Genomic DNA, 22,670 nt, shown 5'->3' on the forward strand with positions numbered 1-22,670 from the left:
TTACACAAAACACTATCTGGCATATATCAATCATCACTAGATCCATTTTCCTGGCTAACTTCTTTCCATTACAGGTTATACACTTGGCCAAGTTGGAGTTACCAGTCAACCTAACACACAGTTCTCTGGAGAACCCAGAGAAAACCCACACAGACACTTGCAAACTTAATAGAAACAGTAAGTGACCAAGAGCTTGAGCCTGGGTCGTTAGAGCTGTGTGTTACTAGTTGTAATCCCTACCAACAATCAATGAAACATTTTATTACATATAAAGCATAACCTGGCTGGATGTTATATAAAATTAAATATTAAAGTAATACAATGGTTGTGACTATAGGGTTGCCAGTTCAGTCCCCAGCAAGCACTTACTATGTGATTGGGAGTCAATTAACTTGCTCATGTGTTAACTACTAAATCATACTGTATATGTAAACAATTGTACTTGTAATTACAAGCATTAGAACTATTTAGATGAGAACAGTTCATTCAGCCCAACAAAGCTCACCAGTCCTATACACTTAATTCCAATGTACATTACACTGGTGGTTACTATAGAAAGGCACTATATTAAATAAAGGCTGTTTATTAAAATATTTCTTTTAATAAATCTAGGTACAATTTTCAAAAGAACCTCATTGCCAGATTTTAGTTAAGATGAAAAATTTAAATTTCAACTGTGTATACAGCTTGTGTTTGTGACAAAGCAGTTAAAGTCAGCAGTGATTGTAGCAGTTTCTAATGGCTAAGGGTGAGACAAAGAAGCTTTCCTCATACACAGTAATAGTTCTCAGTTTCCTAACCATAGTCTTGGAAAACTCCTATGGGGTGTGCCATTTTCTTTCTTCAACCAATTTGTTTTTGGAGTTCAACTGCTGCACTAAAACAGATTCCTACCAATGTGAAATTTGCCCCTCACTACAATGACACAGCATTTAAATGAACTGACCAAGTATAATTTGCCTGTCATGATTGTTTGTGGTTGTGTCCAGCAATGGATTTACACCTCATCTGAGGTTACTTACTCTATGTGTCCCTAGTATAAACCACTTCAACTATGAATATACTATACTATATCCCCCTCATCTTGTTGAATCCATGCTTCAAAGAACTCAGGCTTTTCTGGAGACAAAGGGGGTTTCTACCAGGTACTAGACAGGCATAACTAATGAAATGGATAATCAAATACACATACTTTAGGCAGTAAAAAATGCCTTTAAATACAATTGCAAACATAAAAATGGCATATCTTATGGATGAGCTTTTACTTTAGGTAACTACAAATTTAGGATTTATAGTTTGCTTTATTTAAATCACCACGATCAATACATCCTTATTTCTGGAAGTAAACACAGGAAGGTGCAAATGAAAAAAAAACATGTTCCACCAGAACTCTAACCAGGATCTCATGAACAAATTATTCTGAATTAGATTAAAAGACAATAAGTATATATAATTAAATGCACAAGATAATGCTCTTTCAAATGTAAACTCTAAATAAGGTCTAAAGATCACTTCTTAACTCTAGCCTTCTGGACTAGATCCTTTAACTTTCATTTACTATCAAAAATTGATTTATTCACATTTTATTGCTAAAGATTCTCTAGGTTCAACCAATTTCTGTATCTAAGAGACCACTATTCATCACTCTTCATATCATGTTATCTTTAGATTTCTAAGATTCCAGGTGGTATTGTATTCATGCGCTGGCCAGTATCCTATTCTGGGTATATGTACAAAAATGTTTTAGTTAAATATTACCTAGTAAAAAATGTAGACAGTTGTAGTAAGGTTTTGTTCTTGCAAAGAACCTAAGATTTGTGTTCACTAAAGAAAACTCTCTTTACAATACAGGCTAATTTTTCCATTTTAATGAGTCTGAAATACTTTAAATATTAAAGTCTTGGTAATGTATTCATTTATTTCTATAAACATGAACATATTAAAGACATTCTCTAGGTATTTTAACCATAGTAATCACGCTCTATGACTCACTTGGAGGGGTAGATCGGAGGAGAATACTGATGTGCTGATCTTGGACTGTACCCGCTACTTGTAATTACTGTGGGGAGAAAAAGACAAAAAAGAAAAAACTTTTCACCAATAACTTTTTGAAGCACTTGATAACATAGAATGCTCCCATCAACTGTAAAAAATATGTTTGAAATACTGTACATCAGCTGCAAAATGTGAGAAAATGAGTCTTTGGAGAACCAAGCTGTTAACAGTTCAAATTTTGGGCAGCGTTGTACAATGCTAAACAATCACGTTTCATCAAAATCAGTTAGAGAAGGCCAGGTCAAGTCAAGTCAGGTCAGGTTAGGGAGCATGCACTGGTATAGTGTATTGCTGAATCCACCTCATGACAGCTTGGGATTCTGGTTGGCAACCTCCAAGGCAGACACACAGTCAAGTCCCATCCTCTGGAAAGGACGATCTATCTGTCACAGCCAGGTGTTACGTGGGCATCCCTTGGCCTAGTTCAGCCACTTGGGTCCTCAACAATGAGGATCCTGTGAGCCAGATCACCCTTAGGGAATCGCGTCACATGGCCATAGTGTCGTAACTGACACTCCCTCACAATTCAGGTAATGTACCTCATTCCGGACTTCGTGAGCAACCATTCATTCGACACAAAGTCAAACCAGCAATACTCAATGATTCTCCAAAGAGACACAGTACCAAAGGTGTCCAGTCTTTGTCTCAGGTCACTAGATAGCATCCATGTCCCATAGCCATATAGCAAAATAGGAAGCACAAGGACTCTAAAGACTTGGATCTTCGTCCTTTTGCAAATATATTGGGAGTGCCACAAACCCCTTTCCGGCAACTCTGTGACCTCCAATACTCTCCAAATCTGTCTACTGACTTCATAGGAAGAGTCACCAGAGGCTTGAATATCGCTTCTGAGCCTCTTTAAAATTTAACATTGGACAGGACAGTTTCAATACTTCTTCACAGTTTTTCTCTCTGTTACCTCTTCAATAAACCAACTAATGAAGCTTTTCTTCATAGGCCACACAACACAAGAATACAATACAAGGCAAAACAAGGTAACAAGTCAGAACAAATGGGTCTACAAATGTCCTTTATCAGATCAAAACCAGTTAAATTAGCTACATACATTTAAAACAAAACATGATTAAAAACAATGAAATTGTCCTGGAATACATAGGTAGATGAATGCATTAAAGAGACAACTTAAGACATTCAGGAGTTAGATTCTAACTACAAGGAGTGGGCTTTTAAAGAACCAAATATACTTTACCTTCTTTACACTTCAAGTCTAATATTTTTGAACACTTGGCCTACATTCATGTAGTTTCAGGATTATTTGAAATGTGGGCTTTCTATCTGAACATTTAGCAAAAATGATCCTCTGAATTTGAGTTAAAAGTCAGAGATTAAATTATTAATTGGGCAGTGACGTTTCAGATTCCTATTGTGTATAGGCTATTAAAAAAGAAGATATACTTCATCATGCTAATATATTTTCTGTGCTCTTTACTCTTACCCAGAAAGAAATAACTGTATGTCAGATCACCTCAAATTACTTTCTCAAAAACAGAGCTTAGTGTCACAGAGGACTGGATCTGAATCTGAGAAGAATCAAGGTTGAAACAGACAGTACTCATTTGATGTTTTTCTTCAATTTTGCAAAAGTCTGGTCCTCTTTTTGTCAGGCTCAGCAGGTTGCCACTTGACTGGAGTCAAAAACTGTAACAGCTACTGTAAACCTGCAATGCCACATCTTGTCTTATACTTCACATTAAATTGACGTGCAGATACATTTTCAAGAAGCACATTAATCAAATAGATAGTGCATGAACCTCACCCTCATCTCTGCACCCCCACACTCCATCTCCACTCCCAATTGTACAAGTCTCAGACAGAACCCTGCTTGTACCTGAGCTGGCAGCAGTGCACAGTGCAGAGGGGCTTTGGCAACTTTTACTTCCTGTTCTAGTCTCAAGATTAAAAATGAATGATGAGAAGTGTGATCAGAGTTATGTGCTGAACTGCTGAGGAATGTGAATAAAAGTGCACAACTGACAATGCAGATCTGTTTTTACTATACATTATATTATATATGTGGAGTGTGTGCTGAAACATCAAAAATGTTTTAAAATCCAGCACAACTTGGTACACTTAAGTCAAATACAGTAGAATGAAAGTAAACAACCATATGATTGTATCAGGTTTTAAACAAGCCCTGTCATACCCCCCAAATTACTCCTAAAAATATTTAAAAAAAGGCCATAAAGTTGTATTTCTTTCTGCCATCTGTCTCAACAAAGACAGAAGCAAAGTGTATATTGAAGCTACAAACTTGAAAGAACTAAACCAATCCCATCAGAGCCGATCGAGACTGGGCAAGGATACAGAGTGTCTTTATTAGCCCATCTGCTATTCATTGACTTCTTGAAAGATTAAAGCCTTACATTATGTAGCACAGGAACTGCACACTCCTAATCAATCATAGTTGTACTTCAAAGTTTCATATACCTCCGCTATTCATTATTCCACAGTTATCCAACTTTTAACATTTTTTTTTATCAAATTTTACAGGTGATATATAACTAGACGTATAAGACAATAATCAGCAATGAGATTTTTTCAGTATGTTCTATTGGACTGTTACTTTTTTTCCTCTAGCAGCCAGTAATTGCTTTCCAAGTGTTAACTTTCCTATTCTATTTGCCACTGCTTCTCAAACATAGTTCAGGTTTTATTCATGTGTATACTAACTTTCATTCCAAGTGAACTCTTAATCATAGAATAATAACCTGGATTAACGATTAACAGAAATATTTGATCCCACATGTGGCTGCTGTCCATGTTCTAAGTTATTCTGGGGCCTTGGTTTTCTAACATATGACTGATTATAAAATTGTCCAGACTACTTCATGGGTGATTTCTCCATACAGTCAGTGTAACTTGTGCAGAAGAAAACTGCAAAGGATGGCATTAGGGAATATAAGACAATGCAGGTCAACAGTATTTTTTTTAGAAACTAAAGATATCGTTAAAGCAGAGACCTACACAAGAACAGGAACTCTATCATAAAATGCCACCCTCTTTTCTTGTTGCTAGACAATTAAGGTGTGATCTCTGACATTGCTTCATGTAGCATGATGGGAAATAAGAGCTAAAAATTAAAATGCTAATTTCAGAAATGTACTTAGTGAACTAAAATGGCCTTTCCATTCTTTTTCCTTTTTGACTAAGTTTGGCAGTGTAGTGTTAACATACAGACTTTTACAAATCTGCTCTTCAGTATTCAACAAAATAGTATACAATGTGCATATACTTAATGCCATGCTGTGCTATTCAGTTTTCATGTTAATTTAATAAGGAAAAAAACTTTGAGTTATCTGGCAGGTTAGAAAAGTAAGAGAAAATAAACCAGATTAGATCAGACTATAATGGTGTAGTGATACTGAATTCCAAAGTAATAAACAATAAGTTCTAATATTTTATAACACTTCACATGAAATCTGCACATTACATACTTATTATAGCTCATACTGTTTTTATAAAGGTTTAAATTAAGCACCTGGGAAGCAAAGTAGTTGGTGTGACCATACAAAAATTGGATGAAGTGCATTCAGTAAGTGTTTAGAAGGATGTGAAGTACAAAATGATGCTTTTTACATACAATAAAACAAGTAAAATAATAATGCCTAAAAGTAATATTATTATTATTATTATTATTACTACATTAAGTCACTTGCAACCATGCCAGAAACTTCAAATTGTTACAGTATTCCTATTTTAAATTTTATGAAATAACAAGCCATTTGTATGCACTTGAATTTTTCCAAGGAGTCAAAAAGGCGAAAGAACTATTAAGAAGTGACACATTAGCTCTGCCAAATAACTTAAAAGACTTTTAGATTAAATATCTAAACAGAAATAAAAAGCAAGACAATTCACCTTATTTTTAACAAAACTGAAATTTACAGACATATAGGTAAATAAGAGTATTTCAAAATTCAGTAATATTTTAAAAATCTAAACCTTATCTTTGAGACAAATATAGAACAGCTTAAATATAACATCGCTTATCTGGAATAGACTTTAGTTTGTTGTACTGTATTAGAAATACTATTTGCATGTGCACAGGTGCCATAGTAAATGGGAATGTATACAAATATGTAACTGTATTTTTAAGAAATACTGTATGTTATAAACATATTCTGAAGGGATGAAATAGCTCTTTTGAAAAAAAATGAAGAACAAGAACAAGAAGATAGAAAGTACCCTGGTCCATATCCCAAAGATATGCATATGTGGTTAACTGGTAACTCCAAATCGACCATAAGTGAGTATGGAAATCAACATTGATGCATTAAACAGTGTTGGTTCATGCCTTAATAGGCTCAACCCACACCATCATCACCCGATCAACTGCAGCCCTGAATTTTGAATTAATTGGGTTTACAGAATTACTGAATAGATGGATAAATGAAAACAGAACTGCATTCATAATAATTTGACATCTGTCTGGAATTTATCTGAATATTATTTCTAAACATTTTAGTGAATTATTTAATAATGGGATATGAAAAGCTTACAAAATGATTAGCTAGCCTTGCCAAAATATATCACTTCTTGTCCACGTGCCACCCCTACTGTTGATGACAGACCTCAAGATCCATCTCAGGTCTGATGGCTTTTTTCTTGTTTCTGTCTGTAATAGCTAGGAAATTTAGCAGCTTTGCTAAGAGACCAGTCTGTAAACATTCACTCACTCAGTTGGTAAACGCTGGCCATGTCATGACTGCACACTTTTTTTAATGGCTTTCTACATCTGTTCTTCCTTCTAGGGACAATCTTTTAATTGTTCAATAGCTGTCTCATTGTTTCACAACATCACCTAAGAGCCCCTGTCCTTCTTTGAGAACAGGAAAATTCCACAGCTGACCATGCATGTCATAACTGTAAGACCAGAACAATCCCTGGCCAGGTTACCAGCCCTTTGTTAACATTGTCAACCAGTCTTGGCATCTAAATCAAAGCTTCCAAACACAAGAGGACTTCCTCCAAAATGATATAAGCCAGGAAATTTAGTTTTCCTCTATTCCATTGTCCATTAGGCCAATGTACATTTTTTAAAATGCATTGTATTATGTATAGCATTGGAATATTTGTACAGTGCTCTAGATCAATCCGGTTGTTAAGTGCCCAATTAAAACCCTGAATTTAGAACTGCCCAATAATATCAGCTATTTAAGAATCTCTATGCTGATAAGAATGAATTTTGCAACTACCACCCAAGGAAAACTCACCAGTGCCTGGTGACAACACTGCTTTCACATTTGACCCCTTAAATATGTGTTACTTGGTTTTCAAACCATCTTTTATATTAATGTATTGATGTTATCTTCTTCTATAATACACTACCGTGGCTGTTTGTTTGTCTGTCCAGGATTTTAAATCACCTGTAGCTCGCAAACCGTTTCACCTATTGACTTGAAATTTGGTACACATATACTACATGATGTCTACTATCCGCTTTCGGGAGATGATTTTATTACTCTTTTTATTTTTATTTTATTTTATTGTAGAATCAACTCTCTGCAGCGCGCAGCAGGGTGGCCGTGCAGCGCATGCGTACGGGTGCCGTTCTTATTCCCTACAACCTTCGCTGATCATTCTTGAGGCAGACTGAAGGATTAAGTGCCAGTTTAAGTGAAAGATTAAAGAAAACGTACTAAGTAATTGCAACACAAAAACTAACTTAATCAGTTTTAACGAGAAAAGATGCCGACAAAAGAAGAGAAGCAGCGGGCCGCTAGGATGGAGTAAAGAAGAGCTGCTCAGAAAGCAGCAAGCACATCAAACTCTGAGCAAACGAATGCTAAACGTACAGAGAAAGAGGATGAATACTATGAATGCTCAAGTCAAGTGTATTCAGTGCACATTATCGTGCAGTGTGCCGTTACTGGTACAATAATAATATTGATTATATTTTAGAATATAGATAGATATATAGATAGATATTTGTGCTCATCAAGCACACATTTCTTAATATTTTTTTTACTATTTTCTAAAAAAAAATTGGAGGAAGGATTCAAGGCTAAGTTTGATTACTGACCTTATTTAGCTTAAGCCTGGTTATCTTATCTAATTTCTCATTACAGTGTGACCTAGCAGATGTGAAATCTCATTTCTTTCAAAATGAATATTCTAAAACTACTAAAACTACTATTCTGTAATAGAGATTATTGGGATATTCTCATCCAATCTATCCATCTGGCTGCCTAGAATCCATGTTTACATGAAAACACTACACATACTAGTTATAGTAAATTGTAATTATTATTATAGTTAGTTATTGCATCAATTTTTTTGTTATTTATTATTATTCTTAACTAATTTATTTTGTTTTTCTTTTTTTGCAACTATTTCTTTGAGATTTTGTAAAGCACTTTGAGCTACATCCTATGTATGAAAATAGAAAAAAGGTTATTGTGAAAGGAGAAACAAAGTAAACATTCTTAGAAAAAATATTGCGAGAAATCTCTCATAAATGTAATTAGTTCCAGACATATTTTGTTACCATTAACATATCTCTAAAATACAGGAGTCACGTATTTTGAAATTAAAAGCTTTTCGTCTTCAAAATATAAACATTTGGTTATTTTTTAGGACTGCTGTTTCATAGTTGTTCTGCTGTCACATTAGTTGCATTTGTGAGGAGATTCAGTCAAGACTTTTTAAAAAAAACTAATAAATGCAATATTACTTTACAAAATACATGTCTGGGTAAAATGACAGAATACTACAAAATTAGAAACAAAAAACCTCAACAACCTAATGGTTCAAAAATACAAAAAAATCACCCTTTAATTTCGAGCATAAACAATTGAAAATCCAAGTTTTATTAAGCAGAGGCTTTATAATCTGAAAGAACACTTTTCAAACCCCTTGGAATACAGTGTGTTTGACATTGAGCAAGAAAATGTGATCACTATGCTTGTGGCCTGAGTATTTGGATCTATACCAGGCAACTTTCAGTATGTTGGTGTTAGTGAGATTTTAACTGCTTACTTCAGTAAGCACAGCATCCAGGTATGCTTCATTGTCTGCACATACACATAGTTAGTTTTAATACATAACAGATTTCACTCTACTATCCAACACGTTCAATCCAAATTTGCCACTATTCAGTGTATAAATACATTTCAAATGTTTTAATAAATAATATTAGCATTTTAAAATTAAGCCAAGTTTTTAAAGTTATGGTATTACTGACTTTTAGCCAAATCATGGAAATCATCACATGCTCCTTCTAAGGCATCACTAGGCACAGTACACATTAGCAGTGATTACAGTGTTACTCATTATTTTGTGTCCCTTTATTGCATCTTTTTAAATGTAAAACAGGCACCTATTAATACAAAAAGAACAAGAGTGTGTGTTGATATGATCAAAAGTAAGCCACCACAAGCATGTCCTGGACTTTATTTGAAAAATCACCAATTATTTGATATTAATAACTAACCAAAAGAACATATTTTTCTTTATTTCTCGTAATTTAGCTTATTTTATTTTTAACACTGTATGTTGGCTGTTACAGAGACAATTATGCTTTGGCAAGAGCAACACTCATATGTTTTTAATACAGCGCTACAGTCTTTGGGTTTTCTTTAAAGCATGAAGGAAGAAAAAAGCTGTCAATCTATCCTTTAATATTACAGAAATGTATTAATGCGCAACACACACACACACACACACACAAAGCAGTTTTTGAATCAAGCAAATGTGAAAAGAAAACAAGATGTCAGACATCTATTTTCTCCATCTGAAGCATCTTATAGGCATGCAGCCAAAGTAAAGTGGGGATTATGTTCTTAAAGCTGTTATTCCTTAGTTTAGCTACTCTGTCCAAATCCTCATGCCAAAAGTTAAGCACTCAGAAAGACGGCTTCTTTAGTTGAGCAAAGAAAGTTTATTTAAAACTTTTAATAATTCATAAAAATTTAATAACCCATAAGGAACTATCAGAATCCAGATGTTTCAAAAAATTAATTATTATTTTGCTTGGTGAAATCAACACATAATGACATGTTACCTGCACAAGCTAAGTTTTATCTTGCATACGCTGCATGATCCTTTATAAAATAATTATTTATGAGTATACTGTAAACAACATAAAGGATGTCTTTTGTCAATACTTTCTGACATACTTATTGTACAAGACACAGTTCTATTTTATCTGGCTACCATCTCGCTACTTGGTTGTTTACAGGAAAAATATAGTAGCACTAGTGCCAAAATGAGGTATACAGTAATGGGTTTTATTGGTTTTTTATTTGTTTCCATTCTGTGTACTCTCTTTTCAGAATACTGTGCCACATTTGATTTAAATTATACATGCTTTTGTAATAAACAGAAACAGAAATTTTTTTAATGTTGATTCCTTAGTCTTTCAGGGATGACAAAACTTTTAATTAAGATACCATGACAAATTTCCCTACCAAAAGTTAATCTTAATTGGCATCAGTTTATTATGTGAATTATTTTCTTTACTTTGAACAATGCTTTGAGCTGTAATTTATCTGATTTCATGGTCTCTTCTTATTTAAAAAGAAGTTATCTCTAAACAACTTGAACATACACAATACAACAGAATAGTGCATAATAAGGGGAACAAAATAATATTTCAGCTGTCAAATACATGTACTTCTTTTATTTGCCATTCAAATCCCTGTTACCAAAAGCAGGATCTTTGCCTTTAAAGTATCTATATCAAAGCCTTTTTTAACATTTGCCTGCTTATGTAAATAGTCTTTTTTTACTGTTTTTTGCCTTGCCACCTACACATATGCCATTTGTATACTTCCCACACGTGCACTCACTGAATCTACAGTATATTTCTCACACAGTGTACTGAAAATTCAGAAATTCTGCTTGGGAGAAATATTCTGCAGTATACCTATGCTCTGTTGTACTTTTGGATTTCAGCTATTGCAGGTTGTTGGTTTTTTTCCTTTTACTTGAAAACTAAACATTACAATAGAACACAGCAGCATCAACAACATTATTACAAGTAGGAAATTAAAATGTTAGGTTTGAAAACACAATGGGAGGTCTGAAAAGTAAAGTACACTTTATGATAAGGATTTAGGGAATGTAGTGGATTTGACTATCAACTGCCAGACTGTGTTCAGAATCCATTAAGAAGCCTAACATAATGTCAGGTTATATAACTGATGTGTAGAGTACAAGTCCAATGAGTTTATGCTCAAGCTTTATAACATACTGATGAGGCCTCACCTGGAGTATTGTGTATAGTTTTGGACTCCAGGATACAAAAAGGAGATAGTAGTGCTGGAAAAAGTCCAGAGAAGAGCGACTAGGCTGATTCCAGGGCTACAGGAGATGAATTATGAGGAAAGATTAGAAGAGTTGAGTCTTTTCAATTTAAGCAAAAGAGTATTAAGAGAAAACATAATTGAAGTGATTAAAATTATGAAAGGAATTAGTACAATGGATCTATTTTAAAATGAGTTCATCAATATCATGGCGACAAGGTTCGAAACTGGTTAAGGGTAAATTTTTCTCAAACATTAGTAAGTTTTTTTTTTTACACAGAGAACCATAGATACCAGGATTGGGGCCATTCATGAACTGGATTAAGAATACATGGTAAATTCCAATTCACTTACTGGAATTGGAATTGGAGTTAGAATTGCATGTAGCTGAAGGGGGATGGAATTTGAATTGAATTGGAACATCAGGAAACAGAATTGAATTCAAATAAATACTATAAAATTCCACTTTCTAAGATAATTTGAGTTAATTTGCTAAATAGTCTACAGTACATTAAATATTATGAATCACATGAATCACAAGCATATAAAAGAAATACAAGTGTTTTATACACTATGCATGTTAATTTCACAAATCACTGTTAAAAATTAAAAGTAAAACATGAAATTTGATTGCCTCATTTTCATGTGTCACTCTGCACATTAAAGCCCCTAACAACATTTTCTGAAATTAGATTAAAACAAGTTTCCTAGAATTCCATGCAAGGTGAAGGTTCATAACCTATAAGTATAAATGAGAGACAATTAGGCCCTATGCTGAAGGAGTGAAACTGTAGATTTCCAGTGAGTTTGACTGGAAAGATTTTGATTGACTTTGGATCGCTTTCTGCGTATGATCTTGGACTGTTTTGAGGATCAGATTTATGTATGAACTCTGGATTGCATGGTTGGGGAAAGACAAAACATCAAAGACATTCTAACAAAGAAGGTCCTTTCACTCTCTTCACCAAAAGTGCACCTACAAAGGATTGCTATTCACCACCAAAATAGAGAGAAAAACTTTTAAACTTTTTCATTTATGGACACTGAAGTCCCATCCACATCTACAGAGTCACCAGTATCTGAGTAAGTACCAAATTACCTAAGCCTACCGTGCCATACTGTGGAATCTGATCCTCTCCTGTACTTGAAGGACAACCAGAACCAGTTCCCCTATTTGGCTCAAATTGCATGTCAATATCTAGCTGTTCCTGCCTCATCTGCTACTGTGGAATGTGTTTTCAGTATTACTGGCAAGATTTTTAGGCCTGAGAGATGCAATCTTAGTAATGCCAAATTTCAGGAAATGATGATTATTCAATTGAATAAAAAGTGAATATATGTGAATGAAATACATAAATGAACATTACTCATTATTTTGATGGTTTGAGACATATATTATGTGGTAGCACTTATCACATTGAACTGGTAATCATATACTGGTACTAAAGGTATATTCAGATACTTATGGCCTGTGTCACTTGTCCTTTATCAATTGTTAATGTACAGATCTCAGTTTTATTTAGTTACATTTCATCAGCTATTTTGCATACATTACTTCGTATTTGTAAGGCACCATAAATAAAGTTCATGCAATCCCAAATAAATGCTCAGAAGCAGCAGTAAATAGAATTCAGCAGAATTTCACTGAATTAAATTTCACCTCTTGTATAACCTCCAGTTTCCTGTAGTTGTTGAATTCTAATTCCAATTCCATTTTCTTGTTTGAACTGGAATTGTTGAGTTCATTCCTGAATTGACCCAAACCCTGTTAGATACATGGAATAAGCTACCAAGTAGTGTGGTAAATAGTAGTAGGACTTTAGGAACTTTCAAAACTAGACTTGATCTTTTGTTGGGGTAAATGGCCAATTCTCATCAAGACTGTTCTAATGCTCTAAATAAAAACACAAAGAAAATTAAAATATCAATTACAACAGTATGTTTCAAAATTAATTCAATAAAGGAGCTCAGCATTCAGCCCCCATTCAAAATGAAAAAAGAAAGCCATTTGAATTGAGAGCCCCATTTAAAATAGTTCGTTATATATGGCAAAACAACAAGCAGAAGAAAATTAAGCAGAAGCCTGAAGTGCTTATTTTGGGATTATATTAATGAATAATTGCTATGTTTCGAAAAAGTTTCAACATAACTTCTTGAAGAGAAATTTACTTTTTCATATTTGAGATAATATAATACATCACTTTTACACTGAGTTATTGAGGGTGGATTAGGATTCTTTCAGTCTAATAGCTCACTTTAATACTGTGTGGTAGTACTAAAAAATACAATCATTAATATATTAGAAGTGATTTTAAATCCAAGTCTATCCCAGAGACATACAAAACTTTTTTACCCAAAATGATTTAAGTGAACAGCATTACCAAAACATATGGCCTAGTGATGCAAGCACTGCATGACTGAGCTTACAAGTTGGATGTTGCCAAAGGTACATTTTAGACAATTTTAATGAAAAATATGTGATTAACAAAAGAAACATCTTGAATTACGGCATGCTTGGCACACAATCAACTAGAATGTATTGTATAAATGACAGACTTCTATTCCTTTTCAGACATCAGACATTTTAACTGAGAGATCTTTTTTCCATCATAACCTAGGATCATTAAAGTATACATGTTTGGAAATATTTTAAAAGTATGTGGACTCCCACACAAACTGATTAAATCAAGACATCCATAAGTACAGATAAAATGTACTGTTTTACAGTGAATAATTTATAATCTTATGAGATCAGCAACTTGAAGGCAGAACTTAAAACTACCTTTCTTGGTATCTGCTAACAGAAAACAGCTCATTTAAAGTAAAAAAAACTTACTAGCTTACTGCATCAGCAGTTCCGTCTTAAGATGAGAAATTTGTAATAAGTAAGGCAGAAAGTGATATAGTAGAATTAATGTGCACAATGAGATTTTAGATTTGTAATTGTTTTAATTTTTTATCAGCAAGTTATGTCAGGGTAAAGTTGCTTAGCAACTGAAAATATTGAAGTTAAGCGACCTGTATTATTACAAAAATTCTGTATTTTATATAGCAATTTATTTTGTTAACTATATTTGCAAACCAACTCAGGTGAAAAAGGATGAAGTATCTCCTCTCATTCTCCAACCTGTTTTAACCGATATAGATATGTAAGGGGCGGCTGGAGTTTACCCCGAGGTGCTGTACACCAGGCAGGTAACTTCACTGTAGGGTCCACTCGTACACACATCCACACCCACACTCATAATTACATACTAACACTGGCATTGGAATCATATCCAGAATACTGCATCTATGAGGTGGCAGTGCTACTCACTGCACTTCTGAGTTACTCATTGCAGAATATACAGTGTGCACCCTAAAAAAAAGTAATGGAAGAATACAGAAGATGGTAGGTCATCAACCTAGAGGTTAAAAACCTGCTACATAGAGTAGGTGCTATAAAACTGGCTAAGCATTGAACAAGGTTAATACACCTAAGTTCAGCTAAAAAAAGCACTGGGCCATATACAGATTTACACTAGGAATAAAATAAAGTCAAGAATTCTGTTGGATAAATTTCCAGAGCTCTGGATGAAATCAAAACTTAAGTGAGGAGGGTTGATCCATTCATTTTCAGTAACCAACCAAGCAGATTCACTGCACAAAATTTAAGGAACAGTAAAACTGATATACAGAAAAAAGTCTATTCTAGTAGATCGAGAAGGAAGGGATTTTTGACCGCATTAAGTTTTCTGAATAAAACTGTCACTTATGGTCTTTTGTCACAGTTTTGCTATGAAGATGACATAATCATTCTATCATTTGTTGCTATCATTGCATTTCAAACATACACCAAAAATTAGCTTGCAAGTTACACTTTGGGCTTTAAGTATGACAGAAAAATCAAAATGTTATTTTTTTGCACATAATGGACACAAACAAAGCAATATTATATCAGATTTGTTGTATTATGTAGCTGTGCCATGGATTTGCGACCCAAGATTATTGTACTGAACTGGCAAACATATACTCCTTTCCGATTCACAAGGAGGCTTCCTTCTTTCAACCAGCCTGTGCTTTATGTATAAGTTTAAGTATAAGCTCCCCTTTAAGTTATTGTTTAAAACACTATACCTGCACATTGTTCCAACTGGAGGATAACTGAAATAATGACCATTTTTTAAACACAACCAAGACAAAACTTTATAGGTATTTACCCATATTCTTTTAAAACACTTTGCACTTCTATATCAATATAATATAAAAATCTTAATAAACTATTGTGTAAATCAAGATCAATAGAATCCTTTCCATAGATAAAAAAAATTAAACTAGTCTTAAATGGCAATGTTGCTTTTAAATGAAGATTGTTTCTGTTCAGCAGTTACATAAAAGTTTTTTGTCCAGTAATGTGTTTGTACAAAGTTGCATCCCAGGACAACCAAAAATTATATGAGGCATGCAATTCATGTCTTACCTGACCCCACATATGTGTCAAGTGTTCCATCTCCTGTTGTTGTAGCAGCTTCATTACTGTTCATTGGCTCTGTTTTGACTGTAAGAAGAGACACTATATAGAAGAACAGGCACATATAAGAAGGCTATTTAACTACCCAGAGGGCACATGGAGTCAGAATGCTAAGTTTAAAGCCCAGCTGCACTTTTAAGAATTAGGTTAAGGAAACTGAAGAGCTAAACCCTACTGCTTCACCAGCCAACATAGGAAAGCAAGCTTTCTAACAATGAATGAAATGATGGCAATTATTAAATAATGGTGATGTGTGCAAGGTGGTATGAAAATTGCTTCAGTTGCTTTTCACACTTGTAACAAAAGCCATCATTTCGGTGCTTGTAATATCAGGGAGCCCTTAACACATCATTTGTTCATTCATTACCTGGACCCACTTCACCCCGTACAGGGATTTTAGTACTAAAATCATTTGTTTCCTGGAATACATTACCAGATTTACATAAATAACTTCTTTTAACTCTGTCATTCCCATGGATACGTCAAGCAAACGGCTTAAGGGAAAATGTCAACAGAGGAAGAGGTAATATAGAATAAACTCCAATGATTAGTATTGGATTACATCTGCAGTTTAAATGTGCAATAATACAGTCTACATTATTTGAATTTGACAGTTGTAATTTAAAACAAAATTACAAAATTAATCATAGAGAAGTTTGCTACATGGCAGGGTACCCCAGCCTTGGACTCTTTACCCTCAAGCAGGCTAACTGGACCAGTATGTGTTGAAAATTGTGTTTTAAGTGACATTTATGGGCTCAGCTGGACCAAAAATCTAGAGCTCAGATTTTTTTCTTGACTAGCTTTCTTGCATTTAGCCAATATTTGAAATATTGAATTTATTAATTATTCATTACCTGCTTTCCTTTCAGTTAATGATCAATTATCATTAATTCCTAAGTATAAATGCACAGTGGAAGCAATGTTTTGCTATATGTATAACTCAGATGTTTTGAACAATGCAATAATAAAGTATCTACATGCATAAACATAAATCAATCAGTATGTGTCAATTTAGAAATTGTGTCCTAGAAAAAGGCTATTCAACTGAAATTCTATGGTGTACTCTGTGGTTCAGATTGTGTTACTTTCTGTACTACTCATAATAAAAAGGAGCAGTTAAAAAAGGAAGGAAAGAACTAGAAAAGGCTCACTTCCCTTTATTTAAATACATTTATTGTCACTTGTTTGACCGTCCATTCTGTCATTAATGTCTATCTTTATCCAATATAGAGCTAATGTAAGAAAACTCTTCTCTTAGAAAAAATGGAATTCTCAAGTGACATTTTAAGACTTTTTTAAAATATATTTATGACTTGCCAGCTACCAATGGCAGAGTATAATCTCCCTGTGCAAATGTTTCACCTTTATTTTAAGCATATGTTTGTTTTTTGGAGCAAGAAAATCTTTGTTTATGTTGGTAACAACCTCCAAAAATGTATTTAAGTCCTGTATATATTTCATAGAGTGTTGATAAAGTGTATTTACAAGAATAACTCCCTGCTCAGTTCAGTGCTTGAGACTAAATGTTTATTGAGAAATGGGAGTGATGCTGAATGTAACTGCATGACAATCAAAAATAATTAGAAAGTGATAATATGCAATGTACCTTTGGTAAATTTATTTTAGTTTATACCACTGGTAAATTTATTTTAACTGATGTTAGTGAACACTTTTCTGGACCTTTTGACTTTGGTTAATTACCTTTTTCACAATAATCAGCAACAAACTGACTGTTCTGTAATAGTCATTTTGTAATTAGTCCCTATTAGCCCTGTGTCATGTACTTAAGATAACAATTTCTTGGTTGTACAGTAAACCTTCAAGGACACACTAAGGAAAACTGCTACAGTATAGTATGGTAGCCTCTACCTTATTGTCAAGAAAAAATCTGGGCTCCAGGAATAGGAGCACACATTTCACATCTTAAATCTACTAGTTATTATAGTAAAGTTCTTTACAAAAAGGAAACACACAGATGAAAATGCAGAACACTGCAGTCATAACACACATTCAAACACATGCATTGTACCATAGTTGTTCATACTTGATGCAGAAGATGAGGGGCTGCACCCCAGCAACCAATCTGCAGTATTAAGAATGGTCATATTTCCTCCTGAAGGTTGGGAAGGATATAGTTAACACAATACAAGTACATACGTCCACAAGTGGAAAAAAATACATTTTACTTACCATCACAATGAAACACAAAAGAAAAGGTTGTTACAAATAAAAAGTTAATATTGCACTAACCAAAACTATTTAAATAATTCATATTTAGTCATTTCTTATTGTTAATTTCTGATCAATCTGATTCAATAATATAATAGTCACAACAGTTTTGACTATGTAACAAAACATCAGGTTTGTGTTCCATATGTGATGCCTGTCACGAAAAGTGGGCAAAATATGCAGTATTTGGAAGTGTCTCTAGAAACAGAAATACCAACTTCATTACATTATGCTTCAAATCATAATCTAGCAATAAAAAAAACAATGAAACATGACAGCATCATGCGTTAAAATGAACACAATAATAAATAGAGTGGTACATGGAAAACTCAAAATATTTGATAGAAATATGTAAAACTGTAAGTTGAAGGCAGAGAGACTCAAGATTAACAATGCTGGAAGAATATACAGTAGACCCCCGCGAAGTTGTGGTTCAGGGTTCGCGGACTCAGTCGTTTGCGGATTTTCCCTTAGAACCTAACTATTAATATGTTAGCGGAAAGCACAAATATCCTCCACAATTTTTTATGGCTTTTTTTGTGGCAATACTGTGCTGTAATAGAGAACAGGAAGCAACCGCTGAGGGAAACGCAGTTTGGGATGGTGAAAGTAGCCAATCCGAGAGCGTTATTCATTTCTCCTTGCTGCTGATTGACTGCTGCCCTGTGACGTGTCTCCAGTTGAGTGGGTTTACCACCGCTGAGGGAAAAGCGGTTTGGGATGGTGAAAGTAGCCAATCCGAGAGGAGAGCGTTATTCATTTCTCCTTGCTGCTGATTGATTGCTGCCCTGTGACGCGACTCCAGCTGAGTGTCCTCGTGTTTTCCATTTTGTTTTAGTATTCATTTTGTTATTCTTAAACGCACAAGATGTCGCCGAATCACCCTGCACCTTCTAAGGCTTCTGGCACTGAGCCTAAGCGCCAGAAGAAGTTTAAAACACTCCAGGAGAAGGCTGAACTACTGGATTTGCTACGTGAACTAAAAAGTTATGCTGCAGTAACGCGCCACTATGGCATTAACGAAAGCACTGCACGCTACATAAAGAAGAACAAAGCAGCGATCTGGAGTACCGTATCTGTAAGTTTCTGTGATAGTGCCAAAAAGGTAACGACCATAAGGAATAAAAATATCGTCAGGATGGAATCTGCCTTGGCATTGTGGATCACCGACTGCAGGAAGAAGAACATCCCCTTGGACGGTAACATCATCCGTGAGAAAGCACAGAAATTGTACCAGCAGTTTGCTACAGGAGACAATGTAGCAACTTCCCATCACAATGTTCCTGAAATCTACAAAGAAAAGTCAGCACGAAACCCCACCAGAAGAAGACCCGTCCAAAGATACGACTCCTCCTGAAGTGCCTGAAGAAAAGGCGCCACCCGAGGAGTTTTAAATCCTCTGCATCGTACTGCACAGCTACTTCATCATCATAATCATCATCAATATTGAGTACCTGTACATTTTACTGTATTTTAATTAAATGAAATTATGTATTTACTGTACTTATAACAAAGAAAATGACAGCACATACCAAAGAAAACGCGCTTGCATGAATTACAGTACGTATAGCGGTATTTTATATTCCAGCACCGTGGGAGACATAGCAGTACAGTACTGTATAGTAGTCGGGTTTACCTTTACATTCTGTTTTTAGGTAATGTATTAAGGTAATTTTTTAGGTAATGTATTAATGTATTAAGCTGAGTTTGCAACGAAATTAAAGTGCTTTGGAGACATACTGTATTTAGGGTTTAAACTATAAAAATAGGCATTTAAAAGGCATTTTTTAACCACATCCAAAAGTCGTGGTTTTTCACAATTCGCGAGTGCTCTAGGAACGCAACCCCCGCGAATTTTGGGGGTGTACTGTACTGAGTTTGAAACATATAAAAGAAAAAAAGCAAAAAAAAAAACATGCATATTAATTATGATGGTTTGGAAACATGGGGAAATATTCAAAAAGAAATAAACAAATGCATAAAATGCAGAAGTAAGAATACTTCACTGAATGATGAAATGATAAAAAAGAACAGATAATTGAGAGATGGTAACAGAAAGCTTTAGTCTTTAGACAAGGAAAAACAAATAACTAGCAAATAGAAAGGGCCTTTAAATGAAGAGTGACAAAGAATAATAAATTTGGGTCACTATGAAAAAGAGAAATGAAAGAATACTTTGTGGGAAAAAGTTAGCTTAGCATTATAAAAGACAAAACATTGAGCAAATGAAGCAATCTCATTCTTATTTTTGCACTTTGAAGGTCATGTCACATTAGACAATTTTTTCAGAGATTTTCAGTTGTAGCCTTCACTTCAGCTATAGTCTTCACTTAACTAATCTTAGCAAGATGGATGCTGTCGTGGCATGCTCCAGTGAAGCTGTCCCAATGATTCACTCACTCTGGTAAGATCATACTTGCTTTATTTTGCCTTCAGTCATAGGCACAGGCTGTGTGCATGAGAGCTGACAATCAATGAATGCTCATCTGGAAGTAAAATGCTTATAATGCAGGGACAAAAAATAAGGAATTTGGGTGTTTTGGACCTCACAAATAGAAGAGACGTCGGATATCTGATTTCTTGTGTTTTATGTACCATGACAGAATATAAAAAAGAAAAAAAGGGGCAAGAGATTGCGGCTGAACTCGCTGTACCTGATAACACTTGTATATCATCAGTTCCATCAGGTAGCATGCTACTGGCTGTCAGAAAAAGGTGCTGGAAAGTCATCATGAAGATGCTAAATTTGACATGCCCGGCAATTTTAAGTCATGTATATTGACATGGTGCAGCAACTGCAGTCAGCAAACGTGACATACTCAATAACTAGAAGTTGTGTAATGTGACATCAGCTTTATAACATATACAATACAAGATAAGTAAATAAGATTAGGGCAACAATTACAATGATCAATGTTGAATAACAATATATACTGAAATATGAAAAAGCAATTATCATTAGAACTGCAATGAGGATTATAAAGGAATAGGGTGCAGACAATCAAAAACTGAACAAAGAAGAAAGAGCTGGTTTGAACAATACATAAGGTGGACACAAAGAAGCATGGGAGGAATCATGTGGTAAGACCATAACACAAGTACTATACAACTTATAAGCTGCAGTTGAAGAAAGGAGTGTTTTGAACACCATGGTATACTGAAAGAATGTTAGGAAAAGAGCTCAAGGATTTAACCAAGGACAGTGTTGTTAAGTGGTATGCTGCAAGGGACATAAATGATAATGATAATCCTAGCAGGACCAGATGCATTGATGAACAAAGTTAATGGTGGTTTTCTGTTTATTATTATGATGTATGTAGTCTCATTTTAAGTTTTGTTTATATGTACAATAAGGAATTGTCAGGTGGTGATGATTTCATTGTTAATGTGCAAGCAGGTCATTTAAGGGACGTCAACCAGTGCCAGCCTTTAAATTCAACCTTGAAGATACGCTAATTTAGCCTACCATAGTTTTACCAGACTGCAGGTATGTTGTTAGTTATTTGCTAAAATAATAAATGCTTGGCAGTCATTATGATTTTTTACTCAACTTACTTATCTGTATTTAGTAAAGTACATTATTAACACACATATTTAAGTACAGAGATTAAAAACAAAAGGCACCTCAATTTAACGAAAAATGAAGCAATAATGAGGTGTTCTTGACCTAGGCCTGTTTTATCATGAATATTTTAAAAGAGTATGACAGATTCAGTGTGACCCAATAATACAGTACAATGCATTATGAAACATCCAACTTACTGTGCAAAACAAAGATGCTATCTTTTAAACTTATGTAATGAAAAACAGGACATCAGTAGGCACTACCTTGCGTTACGTATCTCAAACAAGGCACAAAGAATTACCTTTCCTGGTCAGAAAGCCAAAATAATGGAAAGACAGCTTGGGGCATTGAGCAGCAAAATGTTAGTCTCCTGGCAAGCACCAGTTTTATTGTACCATTGTTCTACTTTACTGCTACCACAGTTGTACAGAATGGTTATCTAAGTTACCATAACATTTCAGCCAGCTTGAACCAGTCTGGCCATTCTCCTCCAATCATCTTTATCAACAAGGTGTTTGTTTGCAGGACTAACGCTTACTTGATGTTTTTTGTTTTACAAACTATTGTGAATAAACTCTTAGAGACTCTTGTCTGTGAAAATCCCAGATGATCAACAGTTTCAGAAATACTCAACCAGCCCATCTGGCAACGATCATGCCACAGTCAAAATCACTGAGATTATATTTTGTCCCCATTCTGGTGTTTGATGCCAACATTAACTGAAACACCTGACCTGTTCTGCATGATTTTGTAACGGCCGACCCCTTTACCCAGCCGGCAGCTACACTTCCAAGACCTGTGGCCTGGATGATTTACTGAGAAATAATCTAATTATCAAGCCGTACTTCTAACCAATTAAACTTTTCCCCCACAATCGACGATGAAAAGATAAGTACACAACAACAGGATGTAAAATTTAAACGGATTAAATGTATTAAGTGAAACAGACATGCAAAAAATAGAAACATATAAATATAAATATCCCTCCACCCCAGCAACAACAAGACACCACCAAATATAAATACAACAAAAACCCTCCCTT

General features: G+C 34.6%; 1 protein-coding gene across 20 annotated transcripts in view; it reads right to left on the reverse strand.

The window, feature by feature from the left end:
• The window catches only part of eya4 (EYA transcriptional coactivator and phosphatase 4), a 300,443-nt gene that overhangs the window by 66,521 nt on the left and 211,252 nt on the right, over window positions 1–22,670 (reverse strand). For 7 of the 20 annotated variants that reach the window (XM_028797736.2, XM_051924949.1, XM_051924940.1 and 4 more), the window contains 3 exons: window positions 17,864–17,947; window positions 15,781–15,873; window positions 1,993–2,059 (listed from right to left, as the gene is read on the reverse strand). In XM_028797736.2, the coding sequence (XP_028653569.1) occupies window positions 1,993–2,059; window positions 15,781–15,873; window positions 17,864–17,947 (244 nt within the window). Of the gene's footprint in view, window positions 1–1,992; window positions 2,060–11,283; window positions 11,401–15,780; window positions 15,874–17,863; window positions 17,948–22,670 lie in introns of those variants that run through there. The other 13 variants (XM_028797738.2, XM_051924957.1, XM_051924952.1 and 10 more) reach the window with 7 other exon arrangements.

Source organism: Erpetoichthys calabaricus, chromosome 3, assembly GCF_900747795.2.
Source record: "Erpetoichthys calabaricus chromosome 3, fErpCal1.3, whole genome shotgun sequence".
Classification (NCBI taxonomy): domain Eukaryota; kingdom Metazoa; phylum Chordata; class Cladistia; order Polypteriformes; family Polypteridae; genus Erpetoichthys; species Erpetoichthys calabaricus.